Raw genomic sequence first — 19,751 nt, forward strand, 5'->3', positions numbered from 1 at the left:
TTTAGCTAATGAGAGTTATAAGCAAATTACATTAAAAAGTACAAAAAAATCAACATGGACTGAGAAACATTAAAATGATTGGATTAATTTTTGTACTGTACCATATGTTCCTTGGTAATCAGTTTTATGTTATATATATATATATTTAATTTTTATATGGTAAGAATCACTCTCAGTGTACTAATATAGTATTAAGTATATTCACATTAATGTGCAACCAATATCCAGAACTTTTTCATTTTGAAAACTGAAACTCCATACTTACTAAATTCCATACCTATTAAAATCTCCACCATTCTATTTTCTCTTTCTATGAAGTGATTTCTCTTAGTGAAATGATACAGTATTTGTCTTTTTGTGTCTAGCTTATTTCACTTAGCATAATGGCCTCACCGTTCATCAATGTTGTAGCACACAGATCTGTTCACTTTTCAAAGGTGAATACTGCTGGTATGCATCTCTTTTGAAGTTGTAGAACAAAAAGAAGTGACTTTTTTTTTTTTTTTTTTTTTTTGCAGCTTGTCCTAGAATAAGGGGTGAGCTGCACTTTGGCTTGTTTTTTTCTTTTAAGATTTTCTTATTTTTATTGTAAAGTCAGACATAGAGAGAGAAGGAGAAACAGAGAGGAAGATCATCCGTCCACTGATTCACTCCCCAAGCAGCCACAATAGCTGGAGCTGAGCTAATCCAAAACCATGAGCCAGGAGCCTCTTCCAGGTTTCCTACATGGCTGCAGGGTTCCAAGGCTTTGGGCCATCCTCAACGACTGCTTTCCCAGGCCACAAGTAGGGAGCTGGATGGGAAGCAGGGCTGCTAAGATTAGAACCAGTGCCCGTATGTGATCCCGGCACGTTCGAGGCGATGACTTTAGCCACTACACTACCCCGCTGGGCCCCAGAAATGACTTTTAAATTTGTGATCTGGGGCCCAGCACAATAGCCTAGTGACTAAAGTGCTCGCCCTGCATGTGCCAGGATCCCTTATGGGTGCCAGGTTCGTATCCCAGCTGCTCAACTTCCCTACCAGCTCCCTGTTTGTGGCCTGGGAAAGCAATTGAGGACGACCCAAACCTTGGGACCCTGTATCCACAGGGGAGACCTGGAAGAAGCTCCTAGTTCTTAGCTTCTGATAGGCTCAGCTCTGGCCATTACAGCCACTTGGAGAGTGAACCAGAGGATGGAGGATCTTTCTCTCTGTTTCTCCTTATCTTTATCAATCTGCCTTTCTAATTAAAAAATAACTAAATCTTTAAAAAATATTGTGATCTGCATGTTTATTAAATATGTTGACTTTCATTCTTGCATATACATGTGAATATATATATGTGTGTGTGTATATATATATATATAAAATGTTTGGTTATTAGACATCCCACAAGATGGAAATTTTCTTTCAGGAATCAGAATGTTACTTTTTTTTTTTTTTTTTTTTAAAGATTTTATTATTACTGAAAAGCCGGATATACAGAGAGGAGGAGAGACAGAGAGGAAGATCTTCCATCCGATGTTTCACTCCCAAGTGAGCTGCAACGGGCCAGTACGCGCCAAACCGATGCCGGGACCAGGAACCTCTTCCAGGTCTCCCACGCGGGTGCAGGGTCCCAAAGCATTGGGCCGTCCTCTCCTGCTTTCCCAGGCCACAAGCAGGGAGCTGGCTGGGAAGTGGAGCTGCCGGGATTAGAACCGGCGCCCATATGGGATCCCGGGGCTTTCAAGGCGAGGACTTTAGCCGCTAGACCACGCCGCCGGGCCCAGAATGTTACTTTTAAGACAAAATTTACAAGTTCTGTTAATCCATAATTCAGAAAATGTTTATGAGTAGCCTATAAAGGAATTAACATTAATATTCTTAAACTCAGTGTGGTATTTTGTAGTATTTACCCTATGCTAATGTTGTATTAGATGGTCTGTTTATAATAGGAAATATTTAAACACTGCTTAAAGACAACCATGATTTCTGGAGATAGAAAGATGAACAAGGTGTCACTATGATAGTTAGCACCTGTCAGAGACAATTTCATAGGTGAAAGGAATCAAACAAATCCAGGATTCTATTATTTATATTCTCTAGTAATATTTTGCAACTAAGTGATGTTTCTCTGGCCTTAACACCCAATTCTACCTCTTTCGATGCCTTTGAAAAAGTCCTAAGGAATGTCCATGACAGCCTTCTTGACAACTTCCTGCAACACACGTCAATCATGATCCTAAAAACAATGTGATGGCAGGCATCTACAGCCAGAAGTATGAAGACATACAGAAAGAATGGTAAAATGTTCAATCTGAGGACTGATGCTGTGCTTAAAAAAATACACGACTGCACAATTTCATGGGAAATCATGACAACATTTTCCTCTTGAACAGGAAATCCAGCATTAATCTGCTATGCCTCGGTTTGTTGTTAGTTTTGTCTTTAAATGAGCTCTGAAAGGTTACACTAAGGATTCACTTCACCTGCCATCTATCTTTTAGAATCTATCTTGCTCTAAAATAACCAGAATAAGCATAAATGTAGTCTAAAGTTAACATAATACTTACCTGTCAAGACACCTTAGAATAATAGTAGTCTTTCCCTGGGAATTCAAAAAGAAAGAATACTGTGTTAATGTCATCCATATGTAAAATTTTTATTATTGTTCATAATTATGGCTCAAAATAGCTTTTTTAATCTCTTCAATGATAAGTTACCTGGAAACTGAAGACTAGAAACTTTCAGAATTCTTCTAAAGTTTGACAAATGGGAAAAGTTAACTGTCAACTTTCCATCACAGTGTAACTACACTGCTATTATTATAATTATGAAGTCCTACAGATGACAAATATTAGCAAATCATACCTCACTTTAATGGTCAACTTGGCAGCTGTCTTAAATTTTCTGTACTCATTAATGCTAATTGCTGGTTAAGCTGATGATGAGTGTCTTCTGAAATGTTTTCATTACAATTGTTGAGGTGGAAATAGAGAAAAGATAACACAGAAATAAAGGACAGGCCGCAAATATGTGCAAAGCAGGCTTTTCATAGTGGGTTAGTGTGCTTGGTTCATTTTGATTCTGGAGGACGTACTTATTACACTTTTTTTTTTTAAGATTCAAGAAATGTCAATTCTGTTCCCATCTTTATTGGCAATCTGGAAACTCATCTCACATTAAAAGGACCAACTCAGGGCTTTACTTAATACTAAAAGGCATGGTTTAAACAGTAAAGCTTCTTTTTTCTTTTTTAGAACAAACAAACAAAAATGATCCCTTGCAAACAGAGATGAAACCGGAACAGAAGGGAAAGCTCTACTGGAAGAAATCTCTGGGCTCTAAGGAAAAGAATTTGGGAAACTCTGTTTTTGCCAAAAGCAAATCATTTTACCATGTTTTTTTAGGTTAAAAAAAAACAACCTATAGTTTTGGGGGCTAGTGTGTGTGGCACAACAAGCTACACTTGTTGCTATCTATTATACCACCATCCTACATGGGCTGGCTTAACTGTTCCACTTCCAATCTAGCGCCTTGTTAGTGGCTTGGGAAAAGCTGTGGGAGATAGCCCAAGTTTTAGGGCCCCTATCACCCGTGTGGAAGACCTGGATGAACTCCTGGCTCTTGGCATCAGCTTGACTCACTGCTGGTTGGTGCCACCACCTGGGAAGTGAACCAGGGATGGAAGATCTCTCTGCTTCTCTCTCTAGTTCTCTGTAACTCTTTCAAAATACATAAATACATCTTTAAGAACCTAGAGTTTTACCAAAAATGATACTAAGTTATTCCATATTATTTGTCTGATATGAACAAATTGAATGAAATTCTTTGTAATGAGATATTTAAGGAAATCAATGAAGGAGCTGACCTTGTGGCATAGTGAATAAAGCAATAATCTACAGTGCCAAAATCCTAGACAGGCACCAATCTGAATCCTGTCTGCTCTACTTGTTATCCAGTTTACTGCTAATATATCAGGGAAAGTAGCAGAACATAGCCTAAGTCCTTGGGCTCCTGCACCTACATAGGAGACCTGGAGGAGGCTCCTGGCTCCTGACTTTGACCTGGCTCATCCCAAGCTATTGTAGCTATTTGTATCTCTCTGTCTCTTCCTCTTTCTGTAACTATACCTTTCCAATAAATAAACCTAAAACAAAAATAAAATGATATCACTGGGATGACATAGATAACATATTACAGGAGTATGTTTATTAGATGTTGTGTTATCTACCTTAACAACTAAAATCCATTGAGATGTCCTGAAACAGGAGTCTGGATAAATTAATTATGGTAACCCACAGAAAGAAATAATACGCAACTACTAAAAATAACAATGTAGGTGCTGGTGTTGATCGTAATGCATAAACGTGGCCTGTAATGCCAGCATACCACATGAGCAGTGACTGGAGTTCCGGCTTTTTGACTTCCAATCCAGCTCCCTACTGACATGTCTGGAAAAGCAGCAGAAGATGGCCCAAGTACTTGGGTTCCTGCCATCCTTATGCGAGATGTGATTGAAATTCCTGTCTCCTAGCTTCAGCAAGGCCTAGCAAGCTCGGGAAGTGAACCCGGCAGATGGAAGATCTCTTTCTCTTTGTCTCTCTGTCACTTTACCTTTCAAATAAATAAAAATAAATCTTGAAACGAAGATAATGACAATATAGAAATACACTTACATGTTAAGACATTTAGAATAGATTGGCATGTTCCTGGTTTCAATTACAAAGATCTTTCCATGTCACCTTGACATAACTACACACACTGCTTCTGGCTGACAGATTTGCAGGTAATGTTTTCAAAGACAATCAGGATTTCCTAATTTTCTACACTGAACATGTATCATATGTAGCATATTCTTTAAAGTCTTTATTTAATATTTTCTATGCATAAGTTTTGAATCAGAATTGCTATAATTTATAATTAGAAGGAATTTTAGATATCTCACCAAATTCCTCAAATTATCTCAGCACCTACTCAAATCATTTTAATTATAATGTCATAAGTGGATAGCACTATGTGCTAACAATTCCAAATAAAGAAACTTGGAACTGAAATCAAATTTAACATTATCATGACAATAACAATCAAAAGTTTTTAAATTAGTTTACTAATAAACTGTGGTCCCCAGAATGGGTGTACACAGAACTCTAGGGTTTCTTAATTTAAGCAGCACTGATCTACAAGTTCATTTAGGACAATTAAAGTGAAGCCCATCTTCCCTCCACTGCCTCAGTCACCTTAGCAGTCCAGGAACCTGTGATCCTCAGAGCTTGGAGCTCTATAACCATCTACAAATCCTTTCATGGGCCCCAATTACCCTCTCAATCCCCTCCCCTTTCTCTAAACTTCTGCCCTTCTGAAACTCTAGTTTTGGGACTGGCCAACACTCCAGCTTCTTATTCTTTCCATAACATTCTCTCCACCTGTAGGCCTTAACTGAAAAGAATCTGTCTCTGAAGTACTTCCTCTGCACAAACAAACCCAAAGAAATCATGATACTGGTAGTTCTCACTCCTCATTGATGAACTTTCAAATTAAAGAAGCCTCTGATAAAGAAAGCTAATTACTCCCACCACCCCATGTTATTGTAGGGCTCCCACTGTGCCTCAACACCATGGGCAGGCAACTACTTAGCTTGCCTTGAAAAACCTCAGAGGCTTGTTCCAATCCATCGGCACAGCTATTTCTTTTGGCTCCCAATCTCCATTCCTCTCCCCACTGTGGTCTTGACTCTTGTTAATTTCACAGCACATGGGCCATGGACAACCCATCTAGGACCCTGATGTCTCTGTGTGCCTCCTCATCAAGGCTTTTCCCTTCCCTCAACTTTGGTCACTTGTCTCTTTCAAGAGTATATTTTCGGTCATTTCTCCATTGGAAACTGTCCCACTTCCCAAATCATGCTCATAAATAACACATCACCCAATTATCTCTCCCCCAACCCCACATAACTGTTAGCTATGGTGAAAGATTACAAAGGTTGCATCACCCTCTTACCAACAACATTTCTGCAGTTCTGCAGCATACGCCCCCTCCTACTTTCACTGTTCTCCCTTTTCACTTTATAGAGTCCACAGTCCATCATAACGACCATCTTTTGCAAATATCATCCATGCTTTGGCTTTTCACTTGACGTTACATCAACCAGAAAAAAAAAAAAAAAAACTCCAGAAAAACCCAGTCACCTTCTTCTCCACATTGCACTCATGTGGTGATGTAAGTGTTGATGGAGAAAAGTTATACACACAGAGCAAATTCATATCTCCTAACTTCTTAATTGCAATCATCACAACAGCATTAATTTTGACAGGCAATCCAAGTACCCGTACCTAATGCTTTCTCTCCCACTTACTGCAACAGCTATCTCATATGTTCTTCCTCATCCTCTCCTTAGAATACTCACTTGCAATACTCTGCTTTCCTTCTACCTAAGACATCTTAGCAGGGTTACTCAAGCTGTCTGGACATTACCTGGTTGAACATGTAACCTCGCTACTGCTACTCAACATTATTTCTGAAAGTTTCTTTCTTCTTTTATTTTTTTTTTTAAAGATTCATTTGGCGGGGGCAACACAGTACCTAGTGCCTAAAGTTCTCACCTTACATGCGCCGGGATCCCATATAGGTGCTGGTTCATATCCTGGCTGCTCCACTTCCCATCCAGACCCATGCATGTGGCCTAGGAAAGCAGTGGAGAATGGCCCAAAACCTTGGGACCCTGCAGCCATGTGGGAGACCTGGAAGAAGCTCCTGGCTCCTGCATTTGGATCAGCTCCACTCTGGCCATTGCAGCAGCTTCGGGAGTAAACCAGCAGATGGAAGATCTTCCTCTGTTTCTCCTGTTCTGCACCTCCTGCTTACCAAAATGTTCTGACTTCACACCCCGACCAATGCAGAAGCAACCAGGACTCTGCAGTAGACTCTCTTCCTCTCCACACACGTCCCTCATTTGGGGTTAGCCTACTGCTCTGATTTGTAGCCAAGATACATTCAATGTAAGCACTTTGCATTTTCTACCCCTTAACTTTTATAAAGTTAAAATGTTCTTGGCTCTTTGGCCCAGTAGACAATATTTCAACTACTATTTAGTTTTGCTGCTTATACCTGTGAAACTTGTTCCAGGTTCTAGTCTTTTGCCTTTTTCCTTTTTAAGATTTATTTCTGTGAAAGCAGAGAATAACAGACCAAAAGGAGTAGAGACAAAGAATTTCTATCTGCTGGCTGATTCCCCAAGTGGCTGCAATAAATGGCTGAAGTCAGCAGCCCAGAACTCCATTTAGGTCTCCCACATATATGGTAGGGGCCCAAGGATTTGGGCAATCTTCCATGGCTTTCACAAGCACATTACCAGGGTGCTGAATTAAAGGTGGAGGTGCTGGGACTTGACAATATCCTCTAGACAAAGGATATTAGTGTTGAAAACAGAGGCTTACCTAGCTGCACTACAATGTTCAGCCCTGATCTAGTCCTTCTCTAAGTGGCATCTGTCATGGTTCAGTAATCCTTTTTGTTTCAGAGAACCCTTGGTTCCAACAGTTTGGGTTTAGTATCTCATATTGAGGGCTGAGTTTTTCCATTTGGCACACAGGTTAAGCAGTTTCTTGGGATGCTCAGCTCTGAAGCTGACATGCCTGGTTCAGGTCTGCTCCTTGACTTCTGCCCTAGTTTCCTGCTCATGCATTTCCTGTAAAGGCCACAGATAATGGTTCACATGCTTGAGTCTCTGGCACCCAAATGAGACTCAGACTGAATTCTAGGTTTCCCAATGACTTGTCCCACCACTGGCAGTTGCAAGCACTTGATCAAACAAACCAACCTTCATTTTTCTGTATCTCTCTTTCAAACAAATAATTTTAAAAAGCGGACGTCCTTGTAGGTCAGCCTATTACTACCTTGCCCATAGATATAAGTCATTCTCAAATATTGTTTAAGAGTGTAGTGGTAAAAGTCCTCGCCTTGCATGCCCAGGATCCCATATGGGTGCCGGTTGTAATCCTGGCAGCACAGCTTCCCATCCAGCTCCCTGCTTGTGGCCTGTGGCGGGGGGGTGGCAGTCAGGAATGGCCCAAAGTCTTGGGACCCTGCACTCATGTGGGAGTCCCAGAAGAAGCTCCTGGCTCCTGGCTTCGGATTGGCTCAGCTCCAGCCATTGCAGCCGCTTGGGGGGTGAACCATCTCGTGGAAGATCTTCCTCTCTGTCTCTCTCCCATCTGTATATCTGACTTTGCAATACATATAAAATAAATCTTTAAAAAAATTTTTTTAAGAGAAAAGGAGCAGGATGTGTTGTAGGACAATGATTAGGCTGCTGAGAGGAGGATCTTAGGGCGAGGCTTTACCTGGGAACACTGGGAACTGGCCCTTACCTATGTGTCCTCTCACCCAGAGACAGAAAACAAAAAACAAAAGCACTTCCTTTGTCCTAATGTCTTTGTTTTTTTCAAATATTTATTTATTTTTATTGCAAGGACAGATATACAGAGAGGAGGAGAGACAGAGAGGAAGATCTTCCATCTGATGATTCACTCTCCAAGTGACCACAACAACTGGTGTTGTGCCGATCCTAAGCCAGGAGCCAGGAACCTCCTCCAGGTCTCCCACGTGGGTGCAGCGTCCCAAGGCTTTGGGTTGTCCTTGACTGTTTTCCCAGGCCACAAGCAGGGAGCTGGATGGGAAGTGGGGCCGCTGAGACACGAACCTGAGTGCATATGGGATCCTGGTGCGTTCAGGATGAGACTTTAGCTGCTAGGCCACGGCACCAGGCTCTGTGCTAATGTCTTAAAGCTAAAGCATAAAGTGCTGAAACTGAATGATAAAATGAGCCCCAAGCAGAAATGAGTTATAATGCTTTGTGATTTTTAGCATGTCAGATCTGGCAAGTCTCGGTCTTTCTCAGTGTTACCAGCAGCTCCGTATCCCTGACAGGGAGCAACCATGAAAAGGTGTGTGAAGATGGGAAACATCTGTTCCTGTTCTGTGTGGCCACTAGCAAAGTCTCTCTGTTTTGCTTGGCTACCTAAAACCTAAAATGACAGTGAGTGGCAAGGGAATTCTCATACCACTCAGTGACCCAAAAGAACTGCCGGCACATTTCTCACATTTTTCGAAACAATAATAATCCTCTGAGAAGCATCTTTGACACAATTTAATTACTCCTATAGGGAAAATCTTAAAGTTGAATCTCAACTATGAATATTAAAATCTTGACTTACTGATTTTCCTTTTTAAAGATTTATTTATTTTTATCGCAAAGGCAGATTTACCAAGAAAAGGAGAGACAGAGAGAAAGATCTTCCATCCACTGGTTCACTGCCCAAATGGCTGCAATAGCTGGAGTTGAGCCAATTTCAGGCCAGGAGCCAGGAACTTCGTCTTGGTCCCCCACATGGGTGCAGGTTCCCAAGGTCTTGGGCCATCCTCCACTGTTTTCCTGGGCCACAAGCTGAAAGCTGGATGGAAAGTGGAGCAACCAGGACACAAAATGGTGCCCATGTGGGATGCTGGTGCCTAGAAGTGTTGGGTTAGCCAACTGACACATTGTGCTGGCCTCACTTACTAATTTAGATGCTGCTATATAGGTATATTATAATGGATCACAGCTTTATCACTGAGTTGAGGTAGAAGACTTAAACATTCTCAAACAGCAAAATAAAAACATGATAGTGAAGATTTCAAAATATTTTATGAAACATAATTTTTCCTAGATCAATAAGTATATCATTCTTAAATTTTTAGTTAATTTGAGATGAAGGGAGGGGGAGAGTGAGACGAAGAGGGAGAGAGAGCAACTGGGAGAGAGAGAGAGGCCATTAGAGAAAGTGAGCTCCCATGTATTAATTAATTTACTGTCCATTTGCCAGAGGCTGGGTTGCGGTGGAGCTGAGAGCTGCAAACTCAATCCAGGTGTCTTACCTTGGTGGCCAGGACCCGATGACTCGAGCCATCACGGCTGCCTCACAGGGAATGTCTTAGCAGAAAGCTTCATCAACAGCCAGCGTGGGGGATTGAACCCAGGCACTGTGCTGTGAGACAGGGGTATCCTAACCATCATCTTAACCACACCCAACACTTAACACATAAATACTTTCTCATTCATTCTAAACTAGATAGATGATCTAGCATAAGAGTTAAAGCAACTAACTCCACATCAAAATGCTACAATAAAATTTACATTAGTTGTTAAGTCATCAGAATTAGAAAGTAATTTTTGAAGCATTACCCCGTTTTTACTGCCAATGAAGAAAACAGATTTTTCTCCAATTTCAACTCCATTATGTTCACTTCCACTGGTTCCTCTTTTTTCCACTTCAGCTTTTGCAATTTCCCAAAGAGTGTCACTAGGTAAGAGATTAAAAATAAAATCAGAGAAACAAGAGGATACCCTCAAAAGCTTATTTCAAGTTCACAGAAACCTTCTTTCAGTAAAATTTATAAAGCAAATAAACACTGTTTCCTGGGGGGGGGACAATGACTAGGTAAGATATCTAAGGATGAGTCATTGTGCAATTTTCCATTTAAACCAGTTCTTTGAAGAATGATGAAATCTCCAGGCAGATCCTTCATCCCCAGGATTGGAGCCTGTCTTACCCTGGCGCCTTCTCAGCCGCCCAGGGAGGTACTGGGACATACAGAAATGCACAGCTTTGAAAACCACTGATGTTTTAATCATCCATGAAGATGGGAACCAGGTAAAGGCAGCACCCCAAATCATCTCTGCTCCCTGAAATATCGTTTTGTTGTTTTTGTTTTTTAAATCAGGTTTTTGACTGAAATCTTTTTAATATATAAAAGTATAAAGAAGACAGAAAACAGAGTACTGTATTAAACTTAAAAAAGTGAGATTGTCAGTCAACTGTCAAATCTAACTCCTTCATTTCTTTTTAAATTATTATTAATATTTATTTATTTTTGCTGGAAAGGCAGATTTACAGAAAGATCTCCCATCTTTTTTTTACTTCCCAATGGCTGCACCAACTGGGCCTGAGCCAATCCAAACCCAGGAGCTTTTCTGGGTCTCCCAAGTGGGTACAGGGTCCCAAGACTTTGGCCCATCCTTGACTGCTTTCCCAGGCAACAAGCAGAGAGCTGGGTTGGAAGTGGAGCAGCCGGGACCCAAACGCACATCCATATGGGAAGCCAGCATAGAGCTTAGAGGATAGTCATAGAGCCACAGTGCTGGTCCCATTTCCTTATTAATTAAATAAATATGTACTGAGCACTGAATATAGGCAAAACCTGTACTAGACCTCAGACTCACTTACTGAGAACTGAGGCTGGCATTGTGGCATGGCAAGGTAAAGCCGCCAGCGGCGAGGCCAGCACGCTCTCTGGGTGCCAGTTTGTATTCGACTGTTCCATTTTGTTTTCCACTCCCTGCTTGTGGCCTGGGGAAGGCAGGTAAGATGGTCCAAGTGTTCCTGCCCCTGTTATCCATGTGGGAGGCCCAGATGAAACTTCTGGCTCTTGGCTTGTAGCCGCCAGGAAGCTCTCTCTCTCTCAAATAAACAGATCTTTTAGAAACTTACTACGAGCTTAAAAGTATGTCTATTCAAGAACCAGGAACAAATAGAAGGCAACACAGGCATGGGAAAGACATGTTTCTGTATGTATGCATCTATTTCACAAGTAGGCCTCCAAGAACTCAGTGGGGACCTGCACTCTTCTGGGGTGGGGATGACAGAGACAGCAGGAGGAGGTTGGGGGAAGGGGGTCCTGGGGCATGCCTTCTGCGGTAACTGTAATCAACGATACCCGTGAAAAGAAGCTGACAGCTGTTCACACAGTTCATGACACAAGGACCACACAGTGATCCACGACGCGAGAAAAAAAGCCTTATTGTGGCCTGAGCTCAACCCTGCCCGCCTGGACACCTTACAAACCATCCTGAGGTTTAGGGCTATCATGAGAAGGGTCATGAAATGGGACGTCTGAGAGCTGCTCTCAGAGCCCCCACCCCCCAACCCCGCAGAGTTGTCGTCATCTTGTCCCTAGAACTTTCCAAGTTTTCCCCTCATTCACAATCGGGGGTGCCAGCGCCAAAAGGGTAGGCCCTGGGGAGGAGGAGGCTCTGCGCTTGGGAGAGCCTTAAGCTCGCAAGAAACTCTGATGGAGTCAGGGAAAGGACGAACTTTGAAAACCGCTTCCTCTGCTACTTCGGGAACTTTTCTCCCTGTCTGCACAGAGTCCTCGGGCTCAAGGACCGACCCCTCACGCTCCTGAGCATCCCGACCCGGTCGCTACCACAGACGCCCAATCGGCTTCCAGCCCAGGTCCTCTTTTCAAGTACACCCGCAGCGGCCATTCCCTCCCCTGCTCCTCCCAGGCTCCGAGGGAGCGCGGGGCCGACACAGGAAGCGTTCGGGGACTACCTGGGCATAATGGCTGAGCTGACTCCTAAGACGTAAGTTCGGCTTCGGGCCCAACCTAGAAGCAGTTGGGCAGCGAGTTGCCAGAAGAGCCAAGGAGCTCAGGTCCCAGAGTTGCCATGGGAGCGACGTCGCGCCGCGACTGAGTGCAAATGATTGAAGCATCATGGGAAATGTAGTTTTCAGCTTTCCTGTTCAGGTCTTCCACCTCAAGCCCCAGGATGTGAAAGAACAAGCTGGTAAGTGGTTGTAAGTTGGGAGTTGTTCTTTTAAAATGAATATCTTGTAAGTGCCGATTGTATGCCAGGAATCTCTGTTCTTACTCATCTTTTATGTTTCTTTCCTCAATGGTCATGATTTGCCAACAGGGCATGAAACAATCTCCTAAACCTTTATCCGGTAATTTTTTCTTCCGTTTTTTTGTGGTGTAATATTCAAGAACAAGAGCTTGGAGGTGAAGCCAGCCTAGACGCAAGTGCTGACTCAAACACAAGGATGAGTTGCCACGTTGAGTAAATGACTGTAATTTTCTGATCCCATAAAGCATGGAAATCTGATGAGTTTGAAGTCATATACACATATGCATATAAGCTGTGTGTTTAACACATTATAAGCACTGGACATTTACTGTTTTCAAATTTCAAGCCACTGGTAAGCAACTTCAAAGAGACAGAAGGAAGATATTCCTGCCAAAAATGAGGTATATGTTGATAAGAGAAAAAGGTGTTTACTTCAGGCAGTCTTTGCTAACAAATACTGCTAATATGTAGGTACAATATGGAGAGTGAAAGCTATAGGTACGCTGTAGGCCAAAGGCAAATTCAAAGGTATTGATATGTGTACCATTGAATCAGCATACATACCCTAGCATTAGCCAGCCTATAAAACAATAAACTGACATAGGACACTAACAATTTGGGTTGTGAAACTTCAGAATCCCTTTGCATGCTAGTTAAGAAGCTCTGTTAATACTGATAATCACAGGAGCCCTTTTTTTTTAGATTTGCTTATTTATTTCAAAAAGTTGCAGAGAGAAGAGAAGAGAAAAAAAAGAGAGAATATTCCATAACTGGCATGGCTTCACTCCCATAGATGACCACAAATGGCTGGGGCTGGGTCAGGCCAAAACCAGAAGCCAAGAGGTTCTGGGTCTCCCGAGTCTAAGGACTTAGACCATCTGCCTCTGTTTTCCCAGGCATAAACAGGAAGCTGGATCAAAGTGGAGCAGCCTGAGTCACAGATGGAAGCTTTACCAACTATGCTGTAACACCAGCCCCAGGAAACCTCTTTCACTAAGGCTTGTTTTGTAGTAGACAGAATACAAGCACTTGGTGAATGTAACTGTTGGGGTATCTGGGATAGGCGATTGAAGGACAGAATCGGCTCACAAGGAAGGTTGCTGTTTGGCCGGAACCTGAGTAGCCGCATTTGATCTTACTGAACCAATGAGTTCTTTTTTCTTCCTGTGTTCTTTCTGAGGTTTCCCACTTAAACAAGGAAAGTGATCTTCCTTGCTAGATGAAAATTGCTCATAAGAGTAGACAAAGATTTCACCTCTCATATTGGATTATCCAGAAAAGTCAAGAATTTCAAAGCTGGTGATGGAGGAAGTAATTTTATGCTGTTTGTTGGATGGAATGAGCAGCAGTGCAGTGGGGGTAAAGCCATGTGCAAGATGAATTGGAAAAAGTTAATAGCTTGGGGTGGAAACATATGAAGTGCATAATGGAGCTAAGATGGGAAAGCAAATTGGACGGAGAGCTTGGGCTATCATGAACGATCTTACAGCTTGATTTTACTGTGCTGAGTATGAAAGGTCAAATAAAACTTAAAAATAGGAGTATATCATGACCAGACCTGAATTTCAGTGAGATAATTTCTTGCAGCTGTGTGGAGGAGGGAGCCTGGAAGAACACACGCAGCCTATTACAAACAGCTGTGCAAGTGACAGGCAGCGTTTTGGTATTCCCCCACCCCCCTGTTTTTCCAAGTTATATAAGCATATTGTAGAAAAGAAATTTACAGAAAAAATGATGAGGATAAAATCAGAATACTCCAGAAACACAGGCTACTATGTATTTAGATGTATTTTCTTCTTTTTAGTATAATATTTCATTTATTTTTATTTGAAAGACAGGTTTACAGAGAGAAGGCGAGAAAGAGAATGTTCCATCTGCTGCATCAGTCTCCAAATGGTCATAATGGCCAGAGCTGGGCTGGTCCAAAGCCAGGAGCGAGGAGCTTCTTTTAGGTCTCTCACATAGGTGTAGGATCCAAGGCTTTGGGCCATCCTCTACTGCTTTATCAGGCCATAAGCAGGGAGCTGGATAGGAAGGGGAGCAGCTGGGACACAACCAACATCTATATGGTGGGCTTGCAGGTGGGCTTGTACCAGGCCAGCCCCAGATGTGCTTCCTTCTAATCTTTTCTCCTTACAGAGTTGAGATTTCACTGTAAAGTTCAGATCATGATTTTTAACATTTTTTTGCCCCTATCAGTTTTCTTACAGGTGTTATGAACATTAATGGATGTACAATATTCCATTATGGAGATTTTTCTATAAAATTATGAACTCACTTTCCAAATGTTGAGTGAGTCTGGGGTGGTTCAGGGTAAACACCTAACACATTGCAGTGAAATCAGAATCCTTCCCAGGGATCTCTCAAACTAGCATTGGAAAGAGCAAGTCACACCTTCTCCAGGGGAAATAAGCATATTTTCTGCCAAATGAAGAAGTTATTTTGTGGATGGATAACATAAGCACACACATTGACACGAAGACAAAGTCCTTGCACATGTCTTGACTAGGCCCAGCCTCAGCCATTGTACCCATCTGGGGAATGGACCGGTAGATGGAAGATTCTCTTTTCTCTTTCTCCCTCCTTCTCTGTAAACTTTCAAATAAATCAATAAATCTTTATACCATTCAGCAGGCAGATAGACCATCTGGAGTCATTGAGCTTGGCAGGTAGGAGGGCAATGGTAACCTTATGGAAAGATGCTTCAACAGAACAGCAGGAAAATGGCATCCATATGGACAGTACTCACTCATCTGGACCAATGGGCAGAAGCAGGGGAGGTCACATCCTATAAGTCTGTGCACAATGTGAAAGCTGACTAGAATGTTTATCCAGAGATACACAGTAGCTGCACACTTGATATCCCCCAAGAGTTCCAGAGTCAATAATTTTTTAAAGATTTATTTATTGTTTTATTGTAAAGCCATATTTATAGAGAGAAGGAGATATAGAGAAAAAGATCTTCCATCTGCTGGTTCATTCCCCAAGTGGCTGAATCGTCCAGAGCTGAGCCAATCAGAAGCAGGAGCCTCCTTCGGGTCTCCCAAGTGAATGCACAGGTCTCCCAGGTGGTTGCAGGGTCCCAAGGTTTTGGGCCATGCTCCACTGCTTTCCCAGGCCACAAGCAGGGAGCTGGATGGGAAGTGGAACAGCCAGGATAGGAACTGGCACCCATATGGGATCCCAGCACATGCAAGGTGAGGACTTTAGCCGCTAGACCACGCACCCCAGAGTCCATAACTTCTTCTTCTTCCTTTTTTAAAGATTTATTTATTTTTATTACAAAGTCTAAGGTATCTTCCCTTGTATTACCCAACATTCTGTAAAGGACTTTTCTTGAGAATTCACCTGAGCCACAGAGGGAGGGGACTGACCTTCTTTTGTTACGGCAGCTGCTAAGGAATAATATGTGATTCTTCAAAACTGAATGAGTTTATTTGAAAGTTAGAGGAAGAAAGAGAGACAATCCAGGTCTCCCATGTGGGTGCCAGTGACCCAGCTGACTGTTAATAAAACCTTAATATCATGTAACGGTTCTTTCAGAAAGAGATTTCTGCCCAATCTCTAACACACACACACACACACACACACACACACACACACACACACACACACACACACACTCCGTGTCTATTAGAAGGTTGTCCCACCACAGCAGAACCTACTTCTCTTTATTCAAGTCCTGTTGTGAAGTGCATGTCATTTTGGTGTTACTTGCTAATAGACATTTTCCTAAAGAAGACTTTTTCTTTGCCCATTCCTGGACTGTAAAACAACTGTGAAGCACACCTGGAGGGATCAGAGGTTGATGCTGATTATAAATGTTACCTCCACCCTCCCACTTCAATCGCCAAGAAAAGCCTATGTCTTGGTCCTACTGCTAGGTGCACAAATCCTACATTGTCCTTAATATTTATCTATGTATTTATCTTCACTTGGAGTTTAAGGGGTGGAGGGAGTTGGTCTTCGGGCAGTGGAATTGCATTCTTTGGGGAGATATGAATGTGGCAAAGGTGGAAGAGATGCAGTTTCTGCAGAATCTGCCACTAAGATGTTAGCCCACCCTCTTCCTCCAGCTCCCCCGTTCTCCCTCCTCACAGACACCAGCCCAGAGCTGCTCAGCAGGGAGGGAGGCCAGATTCCACAGCTGTTGGGTTAGGGGCAGGGGGATCTTGGCATCCCAGAAAACTTAAAGCCCCTCCCACCCACCCTAGAAAAATAGTTATTTATGGAGGTTAGTCCTTCAGGTTTCCAGTCATGGACTAAACTGACTACTGTGTATTTTATTTCTACAGAAAAAAATTCCAATTAAGCATATTTTAAGACAAAGGCTCTTTTTCACATTGTGATTAGCCTTTCCTATAAATTGAGACTGAAGTTCACGCCCAGGCTATGGATCTTAAGGGTGTACACACACACAGAAAACACACACACACACACACACACACACACACCATCCAGAACATTTAAAATAAATATTTATAACACCATCCTTTCAATTTACCTATATGAAACAAGTTCCCTTGAAGAGCTTAGAATGAAATCATAGGAGAATCAAAATTTCTATTTTTATAGTGCATAGAAATACATATACAAAGATATATATTAAACTTATAATTTGCCAGAATAGCCCCCTTTTATGCAGATAAAATAAAGCAACACTGAAGACAAAGCGGGAACATTCTGAAGGTGGTAATAACCACCATTTTCCCTCAGCTTTGACAATGAAGACATTCGGTATTTCTTGAAGATTATTCAAAAGATAATGCTCAAAATGGGTTTTGTAAATCATTTATTATGATTGAAAGGGAAGAAAATGATAGGAGACAAATATTACAATTAAACATGTAACATGATTCTCTTGTAACAAATCATAATAACATACTCTGATTTTTTAAATGGCTATGTAATTTCCCAGAAAATAAAATTTTCACATCATCAGTTACAGAAAATTGATTTCTTTCCATCAAAATATTTTATCTCTGCTCTATCAAGAATGAATACCAAGTCTATGGCACTACTGTTTAAGCCTGCACTTCACTGTGAGCCTTCACTTCCTGTTTAAATTAGGTTGGGAGTAGATGAATTACTGCCTGACACGAAAACCCTTTACATATTTAACAGGTCTGTCAAGCCTTGGGCTCACCAACTACTGGTGATGATTAAATGGTTTCCTGGGAACTTGGAAACGACTGTACACCAGGCAAAAAGCTTCTGAGAGCCTTCCCAAACCGAAAGTACTTTATTCTCAAAAATAATTTGCCTCCTCAGTGAGTGGTTATTGCTAAAAAGATGTAGAAGGTTTAGTGGGGGGTCAGGGGGAGGAAATATTCTATGAAAGTCTATTTCATGGAATTAAAAAGTTTTTTTAAATTATTATCAATAAGGCACAAGATTCCTAATGCAATGGATTTCCTGCTCTGCGCCCTCTCAGGATATTGAAAAAGTATGGGACATTGCTAAAAGGCTTGCTGTGAGAGCAGTACATTGCCTTGGGAAGAAAAAACAGAGAAAAATAGGAGAGCTCTTCCAGCAAATTGATTCAGCAGCACACGTTTTTCTCAAATTGATGTTTTAAAAATGATACACAAAGTGATAAATATATGCTCAAAAATAAATATGAATATTCTACACATAAATAAGTATATTCATGATTACTACTAAAATATTTTTTTATGATAGAGTTTTCATGTCTTATCACAGTTTCAGTTTTAGCAGGAATACTAATGGCATGGTTTTGATGTCCTGGAAAACACTGACCACCCACGTACCTCAGTAAAGTAACACATCTCAAGGTTTTTTCACCTAAAATTTTATCTCTTTGGACAAACAGAATTTTTGGAAATTCCCATGGAGCTATCATTAGAGAGGATGGTATGCAGGGCCAAGCTCAGGATTACCGTTGTTTTCAAAGATATTATGTCACACAGCAAGGTCACGACGGCCCAGCAGCAGGTACAATGCAATGTGGACAATGTTCCCGTGTACTTGGCCTACTCTAACAGTCAAGAAATGTCAGCTATGAGGGTCTCCTTTTAAATTTTACACTCCAGTGATCTGCAGAGGTGATGGGGACATCTTAATATCACACGGGAGGTTCTGGTTGCCTAAGCCTTTTTTTTTTCACCTAGAAATTCATGCAGCCAGAATATTTATTGCACTTGCTCAAAAATTCTACCTCCGCACACCACCCTGCAACAGATTGTTAGGCTGTGTGTGCCACTTTTCCCGAACTCTACACTATTCACTAAAGGCACACTGAATTATCATAATTAATTTTTAGCAGTCAGCATTTTCAAATAATCAGCTAGTTTATTCAGGTAGTTTTTTTTACATCTCCCTTCCTGAAGATTTCCAGATTATTAGAAAGAAGAAAGAAAATAAAATATTGCACCATGCTTCTGATGAGAAGGGTGAAGGGAGATGAACAAAAAGACACATTCTACCCGGGGACCCTAAGAAAAGTATCATGGTGGCAAATTTTCCATTTGTTTTATGCTTATCATTTATCTGACTAACCCCAGTATTGTTAATATTGGCAATACAGACTTAGGAGTACCATGGTGTCAGAGTGGGCCTTGGCTTGGAAAAAAAGCATACATCTGGGCTCTGGAGCCTCACAGCAAGGTGGGACCTTTGGTTGGCCTGCTGCCTGACAGAGGCAGCTGGCTCCCCACGGCCCTGGCTTGGATTCCCCCTGGCCGGGCGGAGAGCAGTGCTGGAGCCGAGAGGTGGTGGAACGCTGCCTTTTGCTGATGGAAGTTGTTTATGTAACTGGCAATCAAAAGCGTGATTTCAAGAATCTAAAACCAGAAAAGCAGAATGGTTACACTCTCAATTAGTTCTCATCACTTCTGAAAGACAGGAGAGGGTTGGCCATAGGCCATCTGCCCAGCAAGCGTCCAGACTATCGGAAATCTGTATCTAGATCAACCAACCACGTGCACATATTCCACACCAGCCAGGCACCAACACCCCTACAGTGTTCCACAATCCAAAAAATGTGAAATTCAGTGGCTATGTGAAGAAATGTGACCATCATTAGCACAACTACATCAGTTATCTTAAAACCGCATTGAAGAAACTCAGGGCATCATATCCACTTCTTCAGCTAAAGTAC

The 19,751-nt window shown here is 41.8% G+C and overlaps 2 protein-coding genes across 2 annotated transcripts in view; both read right to left on the reverse strand.

Annotated features, from left to right (window-relative positions):
- Positions 1 to 12,484, reverse strand: part of DYNC2LI1 (dynein cytoplasmic 2 light intermediate chain 1) — a 39,555-nt gene extending 27,071 nt beyond the window's left edge. The window contains exons 1-3 of the mRNA XM_012926242.3: positions 12,336 to 12,484; positions 10,187 to 10,304; positions 2,538 to 2,572 (exon numbers count right to left, since the gene is read on the reverse strand). Coding sequence (XP_012781696.1) covers positions 2,538 to 2,572; positions 10,187 to 10,304; positions 12,336 to 12,343 — 161 coding nt within the window. The 5' untranslated portion in view covers positions 12,344 to 12,484. The remainder of the gene's footprint in view (positions 1 to 2,537; positions 2,573 to 10,186; positions 10,305 to 12,335) is intronic.
- Positions 12,485 to 18,881: 6,397 nt separating this feature from the next.
- The window catches only part of PLEKHH2 (pleckstrin homology, MyTH4 and FERM domain containing H2), a 97,041-nt gene continuing 96,171 nt past the window's right edge, over positions 18,882 to 19,751 (reverse strand). The window contains exon 30 of the mRNA XM_004582768.3: positions 18,882 to 19,434. Coding sequence (XP_004582825.2) covers positions 19,249 to 19,434 — 186 coding nt within the window. The 3' untranslated portion in view covers positions 18,882 to 19,248. The remainder of the gene's footprint in view (positions 19,435 to 19,751) is intronic.

Source organism: Ochotona princeps, chromosome 8, assembly GCF_030435755.1.
Source record: "Ochotona princeps isolate mOchPri1 chromosome 8, mOchPri1.hap1, whole genome shotgun sequence".
Classification (NCBI taxonomy): Eukaryota; Metazoa; Chordata; class Mammalia; order Lagomorpha; family Ochotonidae; genus Ochotona; species Ochotona princeps.